At 51.0% G+C, this 17235-nt stretch overlaps 1 protein-coding gene across 4 annotated transcripts in view; it reads right to left on the bottom strand.

The window, feature by feature from the left end:
- TTC7B (tetratricopeptide repeat domain 7B) overlaps positions 1 to 17235 on the bottom strand; it is a 1385350-nt gene that overhangs the window by 816269 nt on the left and 551846 nt on the right. For all 4 annotated transcript variants that reach the window (XM_086937670.1, XM_086937667.1, XM_086937668.1 and 1 more), the window contains exon 12: positions 2743 to 2860. In XM_086937670.1, coding sequence (XP_086793796.1) covers positions 2743 to 2860 — 118 coding nt within the window. The remainder of the gene's footprint in view (positions 1 to 2742; positions 2861 to 17235) is intronic.

Raw genomic sequence — 17235 nt, 5'->3', positions numbered from 1 at the left:
ACAGAGATCTGGGCCTAAATCCATAGGTTTTTTGTTCACCACACCACCCCAGTTCAGACATGGCCATATGCAAATCAGCCTTGACCCTGTGCCTCATGGGAACAGTCCAGCCCGAACTGCCAAGCCATGTCTTCCCTGGACCAGAATCAAGCATCCTAGGACCGGTTTCTGGCTATCAGCCGCCATGAGCCAGGATAGCTTGACTCTAGTGGTGTGGAGAGCACGGGATTCACGTCTGAGCATACCCGTCCCACTCGGGGTGACAAATGCAAAAACAACAGTTGATGGACAGAATGCAGAACAATGTCATACATTCACCCCAGTACAGAGATCTGGGCCTAAATCCATTGTAAGCACACGCATTGGTCATGATGCATGCGTGTGAAGTGGACGCCATATTTTTTTATTTACATATCTAAGATGGGTTGGTAAATTAAAGAAAATATGAAAATGAAGTAGCGCAAAGGCGTTTTTATTTATAAAGTGGAAGGGCTGGCAGCAATTTGCTCCCCCCCAGCCTCCCCATAAATGGAAAAAAAAAGTAGGACCATACTACGGGGATGGGCCGAATGGGAGAAGACCATGAGGGAGCAATACGGAGTGGTGGAGACATATGAGGGAGAAAACAACAGGGAGGAGAAGGGAGAAGCACATAGACAAGAGAAACAAAGACTGTGGGGGAGAGAAGCACATAGGTGAGAGAATAACACGGAGCATGGGGAGAGCAACAGAGAGATATCTGGAAAACACATGAGCTCTTATGGATTTCTTGAACAAAAAGAACAAACTAGCTCCCATAAAGAGAGCAGCTGAAGTAAAGTGGATATGTTCCAGTGGTAGAACAAGCACAAGATGGACAAGGCAAGCCATTGAATGAGAAGGAAGCAAATGGTAAGCTTTAAACTCATTGTAAGTTATTGTTAAAATGAGAATAGGTCTTTTACAAGCAGGGAGCTTGTGCTGTCTAGTAGGCTCGACCTAAAAAGGACAGCCTTTAGAGATTACAGGGAATGCATAAAGGTTGAGTCCAACAGGTGCCGTACATTTAACACAACCTTTGTAACTGGTTTTACAGCATTCCAAATGCTGTAATATCAGCTCACAGGATGGCAAAGTTATGTCCCTACGTAACAACGAAGGTGCTAATTATGCATCTGTAAAGACTGACACATGTGGAAACATTGTTTCTACAAGTTACGGCTAAATTTGCACGAATGCTATAAATACTCCTTGTGTTAGTGTAATAAGCGATTTGCAGTAAAACCGCAAATCTTCAGATGAACGCATGCCTTTTCCATATTTGTATTGAGTGCATCTGATTCTTGCTTTTCGGGATTCACTGTCACTTAACCCGTTCTATGCTCATGACGGAGCCGCTCCGTCATGAGCCTCGGTTGAGCTGTGCTCATGCGGAGCGGTTCCGTCATGGCCCGCTCGGCGCGCCTGCGCGGCGCGAATTTCGCGCCTGTGCTGATCGTTCCATTGAGCGGGCGCTTTCGTGACGGAACCGCTCCGTCACGAGCACAGCTCAACCGCGGCTCGTGACGGAGAGGCTTCGTCACGAGCATGCGAGCGCCGCTCGACCCCCGCCCCCTTAGCGCTGCGGCGGAATTCCCGCCGCAGCGAATGGGTTAAATGAGTAAGAGCCTACACTCACATAAAACACAAAATACCAGTCGCATGTTGCCAATTTCACATTTCAGTGGCTGAAGATACAGCGCTGTTTTATTCAACAGTATAATTAATGAGATATTTAGTTTTTCCTCACCCCTTTTATCGAGTGTGGTGAAAACAAACATATTTTTTCTAGCTGCCATTTCCATCCATAAAAATCGCATGAGCTTTGACTGTAGTAGCTGCCAAGCCTCATTCAGGTTTTTTTCTGTAGCACCGTGGGAGAATGTAATGCTTACAGTACTCCTGCCAGAAAAAAAAGCTTCCTTGTCCCTCCCTTCACCCCCACCATAACCACAGGCACGGGCATGTGCTCAGAGCATGTGGTAAATGTATGCGGTAAAAACACGGTAAAAACACGCGGAAGAGGGGATTTTGTGTGGTTTTAGGACCGTACAAATCGACCCTACATGGTGATTGTCTGTACCATGGAGTCGTGTTAGTAATTGCACTGTGCTGGGTTAACTTTACTATGCTAATCGGAATCGGGGCTAAATGCTCTATAGAGGAAACAAAGTTATAGAATGACACAATACCTTAACTACAGCAAACAGCTCCACCATGCCAGTGAAATTTAAAACCACATATGTGACAAAGAGATAAACTGTACCAAAATTGAAAGCAAGCACATGCCGCAGAATTTGCACTGGGCAGTGCTTTTTTTGATACATGCCCATGTCTTTTTGAAGTGTGTGGTCAAAAAGAACATAATTCTAACAAGGCTTTAAATTAGCAGGTAAAAGTAACGTTGGTATGCACAGCTAAATGAAGTCAATGAGCACCTAGCAATAGCCAAATTATACCTGGCTTTTGGGGCATCGTTATAACCCATTAATTTACAAACGGTATCAACCAAACAGCATTGACAAGCAATTTATCACACATCGGAAATGAAGGGTTGAGTAATCTCTGCTATGATTACAAAAAATGTGATCCCTGGTCTACACAAGTCCTAGACCTGGCACCTTAACCACCTGAGCACACTCATACTAGCTTAAGATGGAGGACCAGTGGCAAAAGGAATTGAACATTCTTTGTGCAGCCATTGTGTTGAATTTATAACCTCACCATCGGTTGCCTGCAAACTGTATGTCAGTCCCAAAGCCAGGTAGCCTTTTGCTTTAAACTCAGACGACCTGTCACCCAGCTCAACCACCATTTTGGCAAATCTCTCAGCTTCGTCCATCTGAAAAATAAACATAAAAAACAAAATGGGTTGTGCTGAAGGATGATTAGTACTGTTTTGCATCAGGGTTCTCCTGACTCTTTACAGCTATTGTTTAAAATGCAAATTATTTTCCATTACTGGAACCTAGTGAAGACTATTTTTTTTTAACTGGCCCACACAGCGTAATTACTGCAGCATAGCCCACATCAATAGCTTAATCGGTTTATCTGTTACGTTGTTCAAACCACATATGCGCTAGGGTGGGCATGTTTTGCTGCATTCCTATAGTTTATGTTTTTTATTATGATCAGAAAAATACACACAGAATCATCCTTATTCATTTCTTTTGAGTCAATAAAGGATAATACAAAATGCCGTTCTTCTAAAAACAATTAACACAAATATCCCTGAAAGAAAAAGTTACCTACCTGGAATATCATGGGCATGTTTCATTAAATTCTTAAACTCTGAATATCTCAGTTAGGATCGTTGGATTTTAGAAAAACTCTTCAAAAGAGTAAAAAAAAAAAAACCTCTTCAAAACCGAACAATACGGCTTGAAAGAAAAGTTTTTCTTTCAATTAAAATATATCCAATAAACAAAAAAAGAACACGGGGGCAATTAAAACGAGTTTAACCTTCATGTAGTGAAGAGTTCTCTGCTGTTCCTCTTTTTTGGTGGCTTGACCTAATCACTAAAAATGGTGCTCATTCCCTCGACCCAGACAACCTAACGAAGTAATGCAACGCTAGGGGTACTAACTTGCTGGCGCATTCCAAGAACACCAGCGAGACGGCCCCAGTCTTCAGGGGTATGTGTAGCTGCAAAGCCACCAAGCACTTGAAGGATGTCATCAGTGTTCCTTTTCGTCTTTACAATGGAGGAGTGGCAGATGTGCTCAGGCAAAGTAGAGGCGCTTGACCCCGAGCCTTTGGCCTAATAAAGAGTTGAATACTTTCTTCATAGGCTGAAAAAAAGCTGAAAGTAATGCTGAACTCCAGAGGCCAGATAGTGATTCACTGGTTGAGAGCACCCATGTGAAGAAGCCACACAAAGGCACAAGAGGTATCTACCAAGCGTACGCTGAATCAAGTCCTACACCAGCTCTCCCTATAGTACTGAAATTAATATCAATGAAAAAGAGCAGATTGTTCCCAAGTTAGAAGACATTGCTATAAAGAGAACGATATCTCAACAGAAACTGAGAAAGCAGGAGCCCCTACCTCAGAAATAATTCTCAGTGGGTGTACATATTACATGGAAGAATCCTAAGTTCATACCAAACATGTTTAACCTGAACAAACCTTTGGTTCTGAGGTCTTTCTTCCAAAATCCTGGCGAACTCTGTGAAGAACCGGGTTGTAGAACCCAGCGGCACCAGGGGAACGCCCAATGTCTTCGGGTTCACCTGTCTTCGAATACAGAGACACGGGATACTTCTCGGTGACTTCAAAGATCAAATTTATTGGCTGCAACCAGGAACAGAAATCTACGAAGTACGACACGGGTAGGTTCGCTAGAGACTGCTCAATTTTCATATTGCGAGACATCGTCTTTTATGCTAAAAATCACATTCCTGACGACCACCCATTATTTACGAATCGTCCAATCATAGGTAACATTGCAGAAGGTATTGCATGACGACAAACCCACTTTTCAGTTGTCCAGCCCACAATCAATTACACGGGAAAGCCCAACATTCTTGCTCGGACAGGCCGGACAAACCCATAATAAAAGACCACAACCCAAACCATAAACAGGCCATAAAAGAAGGAACAGAAACAGATATGAAGCAAGATAGAGGGGTGTGTGCGTGTACAATAAACTCAACAATGTCCTGCTCTTTGATCTCTATCTCGACCAGCTACCGGATAAGGAACTGGCTCAGCAAGGTTAGCTTCAGGCAACAGGGTCAGTTCGCTCAGGTCATCTAGAAGTCAGCTAAAGGTGGACGTGTCCCAAAGACTCGTTTGGCCGTAGTCATCGGCCTATGTGAGGGCAACCACAAAATGGCTGCCGTACACAAAATGGAACCCGAAGGTTCAGAACGAAATCCCTGAATACGTGGTAAATCCATCGATCGAACATGGGGGCGTGGCTTAGCAAGCCACGATGGCGGCTGTGTCCTGCTGAGGCTCCGCGATCGGGCTAGCATCCTGCCCAGTTCCTGAGATCGCCGGGAGCCTCATTCAAAGACAAAATCACCTGTGATGCCCCCCTACTTTGAGGCATCCCCCAGGTGAGCCGCAGGGACTGTGGGCAAGCGGCACACGCCGAAACGTCTCTCACCGGAACCGGGCGCCAACTTCCAAAATGGCGTGCGCGGCCCCGGTCCGCGGATTCCTGCACCGCCGGGGACCAGCTGCATGAGCCGAGGTACTGGGAGACGCGGCAGGCGGCTACAACGGGAGATCCCCGAGGGACTGTGGGACCGTGGTGCGGGGGTGTGCCCCGTACCGGACTTTCATCCGCGACAGCGCTCCGGCACGCAAGATGGCAGCCGTCACCCCGGAGCTCCGCTGCACCAGTGCTCAGGACCGAACGAGTACCTGATCCGACCTCAACACCAGCCTAGCCTGCCGCCGCAGTTCGTGGGGTACCCGAGAGCAACGCGGCGCCCTTTAGACATCTGGGACCTCTGCGTGGGGCAGCGAGTGCCTGCCTCTCTTCCCCCCCCCCTCTCCGGGGACCCCAACTTCGGAGCCCCAACGATCTTCTGCCCCCTCTGGGACCCACAAGAGGACACCCGCCGCATCGTCCCCCGGCCGGAGGGGCCAAAACTATTCTGCAGACCAGAGTGCCTGACCCCAAAATGGCGCCCACGGAGCCCCGGGCGCCGTAATCACCGCAGACCGTATTCGAGGAGCAGAGGCGGCCCCCCCACACCCACGGCGGCCACGCGCCACACCAGTGACGACCTGCCACTGTCCCGGACCCCCAGGTCCCCTACTACCTGACCCCGACCCCAGCGACCGGCATAGAGACTGCATCGCACACCGAAGGGGCCGGGGGCAGGACTCAGCCACCCTCGGGGTGCTCCCTTCTCTGGCGGAGCTCGGACGGCGGGGGAGGACCCCTCCGGTGGTGCACTCGCGCGGCCTTCCGCCGCTCCACTGATATCACCGGCGGCTACGGACCACCGGCGCGCTCCGAGCCTGGGGGGCCCCGGGATGAGCCCGTAATTACCTCAGAACCAACGAGTGCTGAGTGACCAGCCCACACTGGGCTACCACCTACCCCGGTGAACTGAGAAGCGGCGGCCCGCCGATCCCGGAATCTGCAGGAGAGCGGTGCCCTCTTACCAAGACCCATGGGGAAACCGAGGGGCTCGCAGGTGACGGCTGTCCCTGAAACGGCCATCGAGAAGATGCCACACACAAGGACCTAGACGCAAGCCAACACGCCGCATACTGACCCCACACTATCGGCGAAACTGGACCAGGTGTTGGCGGCAATTGAACTGTCCCGACTCTCAATGGAGGAACGACTGGGCGTCCTGACGACAGACATCAGCCTGATTCGCGACGACCATCGCAAGCTGGCGGACAGAGTGAAGGAGGGGAAACGGATCGTGGCCACGTTGCAACCTGCGGTGAAAACGCAGCAGGCAGACATGAAGGAGGTCCTGCGTCGCGTGGCGGCCCTCGGAGAACGTACGGTGGATTTGGAGGGACGCTCGAGACAATGTAACATTCGCGTCCTGGGTCTGCCGGAGGGGATTGAAAACTCGGACCCTCTGACATACATGGAATCATGGACCAGGTCGTTCACCCCCGAGTCGGACCGCTCAGCATACTTCTCCATTGAAAGAGCCCACAGGGTCCCTGCCCGGAAACCCAAGCCAGGCCTTCCTCCGCGTCCCATGCTAGCTAAATTCCTACACTTCCGAGACCGCGATGCGGTGCTCCGTGTGGCCCGGACGGCGGGCCCTCTACAAGTGGAAGACCAACAGGTCATGGTGTTCCCGGATTATGCCAGAGAAGTCCAGCAGCAACGATCTACCTTTCTGGACGTTAAAAGGCGCCTCCGCGCAAACGATCTTCAGTACTCCTTGTTGTTCCCGGCCCGCCTCAAAGTGCTCCACAAAGGGAAAGCCATATTCTTTAACACGGCGGAGGAGGCACAGGATTGGACTGAGTTTCATTGCCCGCTAATCCCTAAACCCGGACCCCAGAGGACACGCAACACAGACTCAAGACGATCCAGAAGACGAGGCACGAACCGTACCCAGACAGGCCCCCCCAGAAGCCAAGCGCCCTCCCCTACGGGCTCACCCGATCTCACGCAGATCATGCAGGAGAGACGTGATGCCCTACGAGCGGTGACTGAACTGCACACATCGCCCCCTGCATCAGATCTGGAAGGTCAACCACACCTGTTCACCCCTGAGAAAGACCGGGACAGTGATGGTACAATGTCAGGGTTTGGCCCAATCTCTTCCCCCCTTGTTGCAGCACACACATTGGACGCTACCCTGGCCAGCCAACCCAACGCCTCTTCTTGATAGATGGACAGTCAACTACTATATCCTTCTCATGGTTGCCTAATATACTGCGCAATGTCTAGCCTAATATACTGCGCAATGTCTAGGAGCCAAGATTACATATCCAGATAACCGTATGCGCCTGCGTGCGATAGACATCACTCCTACAAGAGCCCGACCCGCGCACAAGCCCGGCAGCGACACATGCTGCCACCCCCACAGAATCCTGTTGTATTTCTTCCCTAGTGGGACACTAGTTTGGATATGCCGCCCCCGGTGATATATCCTCAGCATTGGGATTGTTGCCCATCCAAGGTTCTACCTGTTGTTAACCCCATCAGTTCCTCCATCACACGTATGGAAGCATGGCGCGCAGGAGCACACACGAAACACAAGACCCGGTTGCCCTCGGGAACGGCAAGGGGGCCCCCTCCCCAAGCACGACACCTTAGTAATGGCGGTCCCACAGTCGAATGTTAACGTCCTTACACTGAACGTGCGGGGCCTACACACACCCAGCAAACGCTACTCTGTTTACTCCTACATTAAGCGTATGTCAGCTAGTATTGCACTTCAGCAAGAGACGCACATTAACGCTACCGAACTAAGCCGACTACAAGCCAAGTGGCGAGGGACCTTTTGTGCCACGCAATACTCAGCATTTGCGCGCGGCGCTTTAATCTGGGTTAGACCAGGCACTCCCTTCCGAGTACTCAGACGGGTGGTGGACAGAGAGGGCAGATATGCACTTCTGGAGGGAATATTAGACGGCCAAGGGATTCTCCTGAACAGCATTTACGCCCCTAACACAGAGAAGGACAAATTCTGGGACCACCTCACAGGAATTTTAGCCCAGTTCACTACAGTTCCGTGGGTGTTGGGAGGCGACTATAACTGCACGCTAGACCCCACTCTGGACCGATCACACCCCCCCCCCCACACATTCCCCAGTCCCTCGGCAAGCAGAGCTCTTTAGGGCTTGGACCACACACTGGGCGCTTACAGACGCTTGGCAGCACTTGCACCCACTGGCTCGCATTTACTCCTTCCACTCGATTCCACACAACGTCCGGGTCCGCCTAGACAGATTCTTGTGCTCTGCACCAATCCTCCCTAAGATAACGTCTTCGGATTACCTGGGTCGGATCCTCTCGGATCATGACGCTCACATTTTGCGCTTGGCCTGGCGCCCCCCACACCCACCAGTCCCCACTTGGCGTCTCCCTAGAGATTGCCTATCAGACCTGGTCTTTAGAGACACCCACAAAACCAGCATACAAGATTACTTCTCACACAACACGGACACGGCATCATCGACACTAGTGGAGTGGGATGCATTCAAAGTAGTGGCAAGGGGGGAATGCATCAAACAGATAGCAGGGGTTCGCCGCACATTGGAACAGACACTCCTAACCTCAGAACAGCGTTTAGCTACACTCACTAAACAGCCCGATGACTCGGAGGAACACGCCGCACACACGGCCGAGGCAAAGACAATATATCAGACTGCCTGTGCTGATCTCCGAAAATGCAATTTCAGGGCCTATGCCTCTAGAGTTAATAAAGACAGAGACAAAACGGGCGCGCTGCTAGCCTGGATGGCGAGGCAGGACACCGAAATCAAACGGATCACGGATATTATCAACCCGGATGGTGTGCTTGTGCGATCGCAAGCCGAGATCCTCCTGGCGTTTCAACGCTATTATGCACAGGTATACGGAGCCCCGACCCAATACTCCCCGTCTTCTGTGGATCGCTTCTTAGATCCACTGACTTTACCCACGATATCGGATGCTGATAAGCGCACGCTTGATGCCAAGATAGTACCCTCGGATATCACCCAAGCGATACGTGCCATGTCTCGGAATAAAGCACCGGGACTGGACGGTTTCCCACTAGAATACTACTTGACGTTTTCTCCCCTGCTGATCCCCCGATTGACTCGAATGTTCGGGGCGTCCCTCCATCTGGGGAAGCTACCCCAGTCACTGCGAGAATCCGTGATTGTCACCTTCCCCAAACCCCACAGGGATCCACTCCACATGGGATCGTATCGTCCCATCACGCTCCTGTCTGCTGATTGTAAGATTTTTGGGAAAATCCTCGCTGACAGATATGCACAGGTCATACGCCCGCTAATCCACCCTGACCAATGTGGCTTCGTTCCGGGAAGGAACACCTCACAGAACCTCCGCCGAGTCTTCCATGTCCAAGATCAGGTACGGGACAGATTCCCCCGCGCCGCCTGCCTCATTATGGACCTGGAGAAGGCGTTCGACACCCTCACCTGGCCATTTCTCTTCTCGGTCCTGCGGCGCCTTAACATCGGCCCGGCGCTCATGGCATACACACGCCTTCTGTACACCGATCTGACAACACGTGTGCGTATCGGGAAACACATCTCATCTGCGTTTGAGGTATAGCGAGGCACGAGGCAGGGGTGCCCCCTGTCACCTCTCTTATTTGCCATGGCCGTCGAACCGCTGGCGGTTCGACTACGCCAGGAGGGTCTGCACTGGGGCATCCCGCTCGCGGACGGTACGCATTGCGTATCTATGTACGCAGACGACCTCCTCATATACGTCCGAGACATCGAGACTGACCTGACCCCCATAGGGGTAACGCTGGCTGAATTTGCAGACGCCTCAGGACTCCGGGTGAACTGGGACAAGTCCACAGTCTACCCCTTCCACCCGAGCCTACCCCCCCGGGACGTTGAGCTCGGACCCCAAAAACTCTCATGGTCCGTGGAAGCCCCCCGGTACCTCGGTGTCTGTCTGTACCACTCTCCGGCTGACATCTTTGAGGGTAACCACCGTAAAACACTCGCTGGCCTACGCCCGACTGTTGCCTTCTGGAATAAGCTCCCACTAGCCCCAATAGGACGAATAGCCCTGGCTAAAATGGTGATGCTTCCCCGACTCCTCTACCACTTCACTAATTTACTGGTGGTGCCACCCAGGTCCTTCTTCCGAGACCTCGACTCCCTCCTAGGTACCCTTATCTGGGGCGCAGGCAGACACAGGGTTGCCCTGAAAACCCTCCAACTCCCCACAACACAAGGCGGGCTCGGAGCTCCCTCCTTCGAATCTTATTTCCTGGCGGCGCAGCCCCAATGGCTGTCATATTGGACGGCGGACCGTTACACCCAGGAGACTTTTACCCCGACTGGCAGAGTTACAACCCCGGAACTCACCCGTCTTCTCCTCCCGGGCACCAAACCCCGGTGGACATACCCCCTCCAGGTAACGATAGCGCGCCGGTGTAGGATGCGGATCCACCGGATGTCCCCCAGTAGACCCCCATACTCCCCGCTACTGCCGTTGGTAGGCTGCCCCAGGCAGGACTCTTATTTCACGGCTCCAATGCTAGCTGAATGGACGAACTGTGCCATCACAGACATGGAGTCGCTCTTTGAAGAAGGTCAGCTGAAACCACTTGACCGACTGGTCGCCGAGTTCGAACTCCCCCCAGGTCAATTCCTCAGATACCGACAGCTGCTCGAGGGATTCCGTCCCTACTATAATCTCCGAACCGGCGAGCCGGACACGCATCCAGTAATACATACTATCCTACATATGGGAGTGGGACGCCACTTGGTCACCTGGCTATATAAATCAATCCGGGAACACTCGCACACCCCCATGACGACCTTACGAGCCACATGGGAGGAGGACATAGGGCGCACACTACATGACTCGGAGTGGACCAAAGCACTCGAGGCCCCAAAGCGCGTCTCTAGGAATGCCCGCTTCAAAAACATTCAATACTATATACTACATAGGGCATACCTCAACCCGGCGCGCCTGCAAAAGTTCTATCCCTCCACACCATTCCTCTGCCCCAGATGTAGCTCCCCCGATGCAGATTTTCGCCACATGTTTTGGAGTTGTCCAGACCTCCACTCCCTGTGGCGAACGGTGCACGACACACTGACGGATCTCACAGGCCTCACAACACTAGCCTCCTGGGAGTCCAGCGCACTAGGTATTTTTCATGTCCCTAAGCAAGAACCGGTGCATAAACGCTTTGTGTCCTTAGCACTACTGCTGGCGAAGAGATGCATAGCCATGCACTGGCGGTCCCCGAAGGGCCCCCCATAGTAGCATGGACAGGGGCGGTCTGTAAATGGGCGGCGGAGGAGGATGCTCTCAGGGAGGAGGAAGCCAGGGGCGCACGTAAAATTCCCATCTCCATGGAATGGGCCATGCTCCTCCATAGCTTCCGGCAGTCCTTGCATACAGAAGACCCGCCTACACCCCCCCTCCCTAGCCCGAGAAGGCCCATAGTCTTTGACTAGTACCCGTCATCCCAGTGTCGAATCCCGGTGCTCCACACTTCCTCGTCAGTGCCCCGCTGCCGTATCACCCGTCCCACTACTCATACGCGTGGGAGACATCCACCCCCTGACCGTTCTACATCACTGTGAGTGCATACTGGGGAACCCCTTGCCCCCCCCCCCCGACGCCCGACACCAGTATCCCTCTACCATGACCCTGCTAGCGCCTCTATGCTCCCCCCCCACAGTTTCGCCCCCCCCGTTATTTGGTAGCATCGCTATGCAAACTGTACAGACCCCGATCCTACGCCCTCGAGGCGGGAACTCACATGCCCACTGTTATTCTCCGTCCCCCTTACGGAGCACGTTTACTGTATCCCAGCCTGAAGACCTATCTGATTGATCTGTACTGTTTACTGGAGGAAGTACCTAATTATACCAGTTATTTAAAGAAATGTTGCGAACCTAGCTGACCGTGGCTGAATGTTGACGCCGCGCCAGCAGATGATTCACACTGTAACCATATTTTATGATGCAACAATAAAAACAAATTAAAAAAAAAATCCATTGATCGAACATGACGAAAACACTCATACTTGCCGCACTCGCCATTTACGGTTCGCTACTACCAAAATCGTAACGATACCATGACCTTTATTAAACGGGTTCAGAATTACGGAACCTCATCTGCAATCTCTAGACATTCAACAGATGTTTTAAATTTTACATTGATTGAATTGAGACAATAAGGAGGTCAGGTCAACTGCTACTAGCTTCTGACCTCCCACAAAAAAGGTCAGCCTGTTTGCAAGCAAGGACTAACAAGGTCGATTGCTTTGGCTTTCAAACTTTTTTTTTTAACAGAGTTTTTATAGCGCAAACTTGACCTGAAGGTATCGGGTATCAGAGCGCTTTACAGAAGCACTAGTTGCATTATATGAGGACACATTCATTTTTGTTAGGCACAGGGAGATTAAGTGATTTGCCTAGAATCACAAGATGTTGCACGTCCTTGCCAAGACTCGAACTTGGTTCCCCAGATCTGAGGTCGACCACCCTAGCCTTTAGGCCAACTTCCTCACTTTAAGGCCAAATGTCCACCAAGGACATCAGTGTCAGCTCAGTCTACAAGGGTATGCAGAAGACCATGGGGCTGTATCGGGCACTGAGCCGGAATGGAGCCAGGCCTCTTTCCAACTAGACAGGAGATGTCAAAGCATGGTGCCAAGGTAGAGAACTGCCCCTGATGCCGGAACGGTGGCAGGCAGGGGAATTGCCCTTCTGAGGATAGAGGAGAAACAGTCACCAGAGGTAGGTCCCCCACTGCGAGGCCATCTCCTCCCAATCACTCCAAGAGCTGAATTTAGAGAAAAATCTGGGGGTACGGCATCCCTAATCATTTGTGTTGTCTATCTAAGACATTCCGGCACCTACAAGTGGAAGACAATGGCGAAACAAGGTAAAATACAAAGTCTTTAACAGGGGTAGGGACAAACCCAGCACTTGAGAACCAATCACTCCAAATGCAAATACAGAAATCCAAGGAATGCAAGCACAGAGTGTCGATTTCTAAGAGCAAAGAAAAAAAGGATTTGACATTAGCAGTTCAGATGGTGCCTTGTATTGCCCTTTTATTTCTAAAACGAGAAGGATCCCGAGCCAAGATGGAGCAATGGCGCCTCTTGTTGGCAAGGAAGAGCCATTTCATGTTTCCAGATCCAGTCTAGAACCTGGGAGTATTCATCTTGTGAGGAATCAGCAGTAGAAGCCTTCATTAGAGCTACAATTACTGGTACTTTTTCCTTCTCCACAACAGGATCTTCTTTGATATCCATAAATACTAAATAGAAGAGGAAATAAGCCCACATCCAGAAAGTGGAAAATAATCAATAGTAATATAGAGATTGCGGTATGGAAAAAAGACGAGTGTCTGCTTTTTCAGTTGGGATTAGCACTGTGGATATATAAATGAGATTTAACATTGTGAAATCATGGTTTACCAAATTCTACTGCAATACTCAGTTTTATCTTTTCATTATCATTATGTAATTTTTTTTTTCAACGAATAGTTCCCTAAACAACTTCAATAAGTTCTGAAAAACAAGGAAATAGTAAAAAATAATGAAAGGAAAAGAAAAACTGTCATCATTGTTAAACTGACGAATGCCAAATGACTAGAAGTCGACAAGCAGGTAACACAGCTGAATTTAGATTAGCCACGTGAACAAGGCACCGTCATAATCTCACTTTTAAATTGTTTTTAACTTTGTTTGCTATAAACTATGAAAAGAGAACCAGCCCATGATACAGCACAATACTCGCCAGTAAGTGCAAACAAGCATTAGAAATGCAATAGGTCTCGCAGCATTAGAGTTAGTGCATTTAGAATTGTTTATGGTTTTTTTTTGTAAATCTTTAGCATTTTTGTTCCCTGTAGCCAATGCTAAAGAAAAAAGCCATAAACAATTCTAAAAGCTCTAACTCCAATGCTCTGAGACCTATTGCACTGTGTGAGGGTGAGGAGTTGAGGGTGAGTGAGGGTGAGGGTGTGTGAGGGTGAATGAGGGTGAATGAGGGTGAGTGAGGGTGAGTGAGGGGTTGAGGGTGAGTGAGGGGTTGAGGCTGAGTGAGAGTGAGGGTGAGTGAGTGTGAGTGAGGGTGAAGGTGAGTGAGGCTGAGTGAGGCTGAGTGTGAGTTAGGGTGAGGGTTTGCGGGTGGGTGAGGGTGAGGCTTTGAGGGTGAGTGAGGGTGAGTGAGGTGTTGAGGGTGAGTGAGGGTGAGTGAGGGTGAGTAAGAGTGACGGTGAGTGAGGGGCTGAGGGTGAGTGAGAGTGAGGGCGAGTGAGGGCGAGTGAGGGTGAGTGAGGGTGAGTGTGAGTTAGGGTGAGGGGTTGAGGGTGGGTGAGGGTGAGGGGTTGAGGGTGAGTGAGGATGAGTGAGGGTGAGTGAGGGGTTGAGGGTGAGTGAGGGTGAGTGAGGGTGAGTGAGGGTGAGTGAGGGTGAGTGAGGGTGAGTGAGGGTGAGTGAGGGTGAGGGGGTGAGTGCCTAGTACCAATATTCCGCCAAAGTTTGCCCGAGGCATCGGCAGACGCTGTAGGTAATAATAATAAAATAGCCTGCTTTCGGGTGTTCAGAAAGGGGGGGGGGGATTTTGCAATCGGGTATAGCAAAGAGATGGCGGGGATGTAAAGGGCTTGACTGGAACTATGCCAATAGTATGCTACACGTTAAACGCGCTGCTGTCAGACGCTGAAGGTAACGAAAATAGGGTGCATTCAGGTGTTTAGGGGGGGTTGTGTAAATAGAGCATAGCAAAGCGGTGGCAGGGAAGGCAAAGATGGATATGTAGAAGAATCCTAGGACTACTGCAAGACAATCACTGGCAAAGCTAAACTGTCTCGGCTGCCAAATGCTCGAGTACAACTCGGAAATCAGTTTTTTTTTTTTAAACACATGCAGTGCCTGAGCGTTACAATCACTGGCAAAGCTAAACCGTCTCGGCTGCCAAATGCTCGAGTACAACTCGGAAATCAGTTTTTTTTTTTAAACACATGCAGTGCCTGAGCGTGTCACCACTGAGGGTGCATGGGGAGGGGGGAGGAGGGAGGAGAAATGCGGAAGTGGTTACGTTTCGAAGAGATATCTCCCTACGGAATTCTACTTGGTGGCCGGATACAGCTGGGCTGTGCCCTCAGCTGGTAAAACTCAAAAACCTTGAAATTATCCTAGATGACAATCTTTCACCATCAAATCAAGTCAATAGCATTACTGCCTCTTGTTTTCGCCCTTTAAAAATCCTACGAAAGATTTTACCTTTCAGGGGGGGCGCTAGAGGCCGCACAACAGCATGGCTGCACATACGGGAGGCTCCTGATGGCCAGACCAGATATCCTACAATTATCCTGCTAATAACTAAAGGTGCTGAATACTAAAGACTCGCCATGTTGTACCTTACGGCCCAGAGCGCACTCAGTCAAAGTCTGGGGCTGAATGCACAAGAATTGTGGAAACGGTAACTGAACCGGTTTTCGCCCGAGCGCTGTGCTGGAGACCCCCGGAGGCACGCAGCGGAGAGGAGCGCTGGGAAAGAAAAGGGTCGGAGAATCGGAAGGAATGCCCCAAACACACGACGTGTGGAAGGAAAGACTGGGAAGGACTCTGGGTATGGCTGACTGTCCGGACTGTGTGAGCGGATGTTTCTGAGACAGCGCGGCTCCCTGGAGGGGTGCCCTTCATGGTGAGACATGGCGGCCACTACCAGAAAATAGTGGACCAGCAATACAGTAGGGAGGAATTGACGTAGAGACCATCGGCGTAGGGCAGAGAGTTCCCATGTGCACAAGGTGACACAAGGGGGGGGGGGGGGGTGCACGTAATACAGCAGCGAGAGACGCCATATATTCAAGACAGCGGTGCTGGCATAGACAGCGAGGTCCAACATGGCAGTCGGACGACTGAGACTGCAAGGCGCCATTTTGAGAAGCGCGGCTGCGGAATAGATCGGGGCAACGGATTGAGGTACTACATCCACCGTGAGTAAGGCAGCACATACTGGGACTGTGAGAGGCCTCGAAACATCTGAGGGTCGGTGCGAGCATTGGGGCCATGGAACGTTGATGAACAAACAGGGGGCGGAGATTCACTATCTTGCATTGGGCACAAGGAGCCCCGAGGCACGTCAGGCATACATGCGGACTGCTGCTCACTTCCACTCGGTACTAGTGAGGAAGAGACTGAGACCGCAGGAGAGTGACATAGCTAGTGACATAGCTAGTACCATAGCCTTACACCCCCCTCCTCACCTCTTCACTGGCTAATGAGCATGATGCCGGGCTAATTGGGACTGGCAGCCATTGCACTTGCAGAGGAGATGTACAACTGCGTGGTAGAGCAACAGCGGAGAGGCCCCCTCCAAAGCGTGGGATACACAAGGAGACTGCAAAGAGGGGAGGGGGGAGGAGAAATGCGACACGGCGGGAAGGGGAGGGGGCGGAGCGGGTAAAATAAACAAGACGGAGGGGAGAGGGGAGGAGAAATGCGACACGGCGGGAAGGGGAGGGGGCGGAACGGGGGCGGAGAGGGGAGAGGTGCGAGTAAAATAAACCAAAAAAAAAAGAAGCCGGAGGGAAGAGAGGGGAGGGGGGAGGAGAAATGCGACACGGCGGGAGGGGAGGGGGCGGAACGGGGGCGGAGAGGGGAGAGAGAGAGTAGGCAAGGGTAAACAAACACGGACGTGCACGCGCCCGTGACTTTTAAGGTCAATGCGCATGCGCATAAGCTTAATGCGCATGCGCATTGACCTTAAAAGTCACGGGCACTGCAAAGAATCGCCACAATTCCTTGCAGTTAGATAAAGAGTCGATGAGCCCCTATAGTCTCGCTTGCTCGATGCGCATGCGCATCGACAGGCGAGACCTAAAAACCAACCCACAGCAATATACAGCAATTTCCACACGAATTTACAGCAATCTCTACAAGTGCATACCCAGTGCACAAAGCCCCAAACGACAGCAGCATATGGAACATTACTTATCATCAGCAAGTAGTCTCCCCATGGTACATTAACATCAAACATGGTTCTTGACTTGAGGTATGACCAATCTCGTTATTGGGGGGACCAGACCATAATAC

The sequence above is a fragment of the Lissotriton vulgaris genome, chromosome 9 (genome assembly GCF_964263255.1).
Source record: "Lissotriton vulgaris chromosome 9, aLisVul1.2, whole genome shotgun sequence".
Classification (NCBI taxonomy): domain Eukaryota; kingdom Metazoa; phylum Chordata; class Amphibia; order Caudata; family Salamandridae; genus Lissotriton; species Lissotriton vulgaris.
Note: the sequence above shows the minus strand (reverse complement) of the source record. Positions and strands in the feature narration are given on the sequence as shown.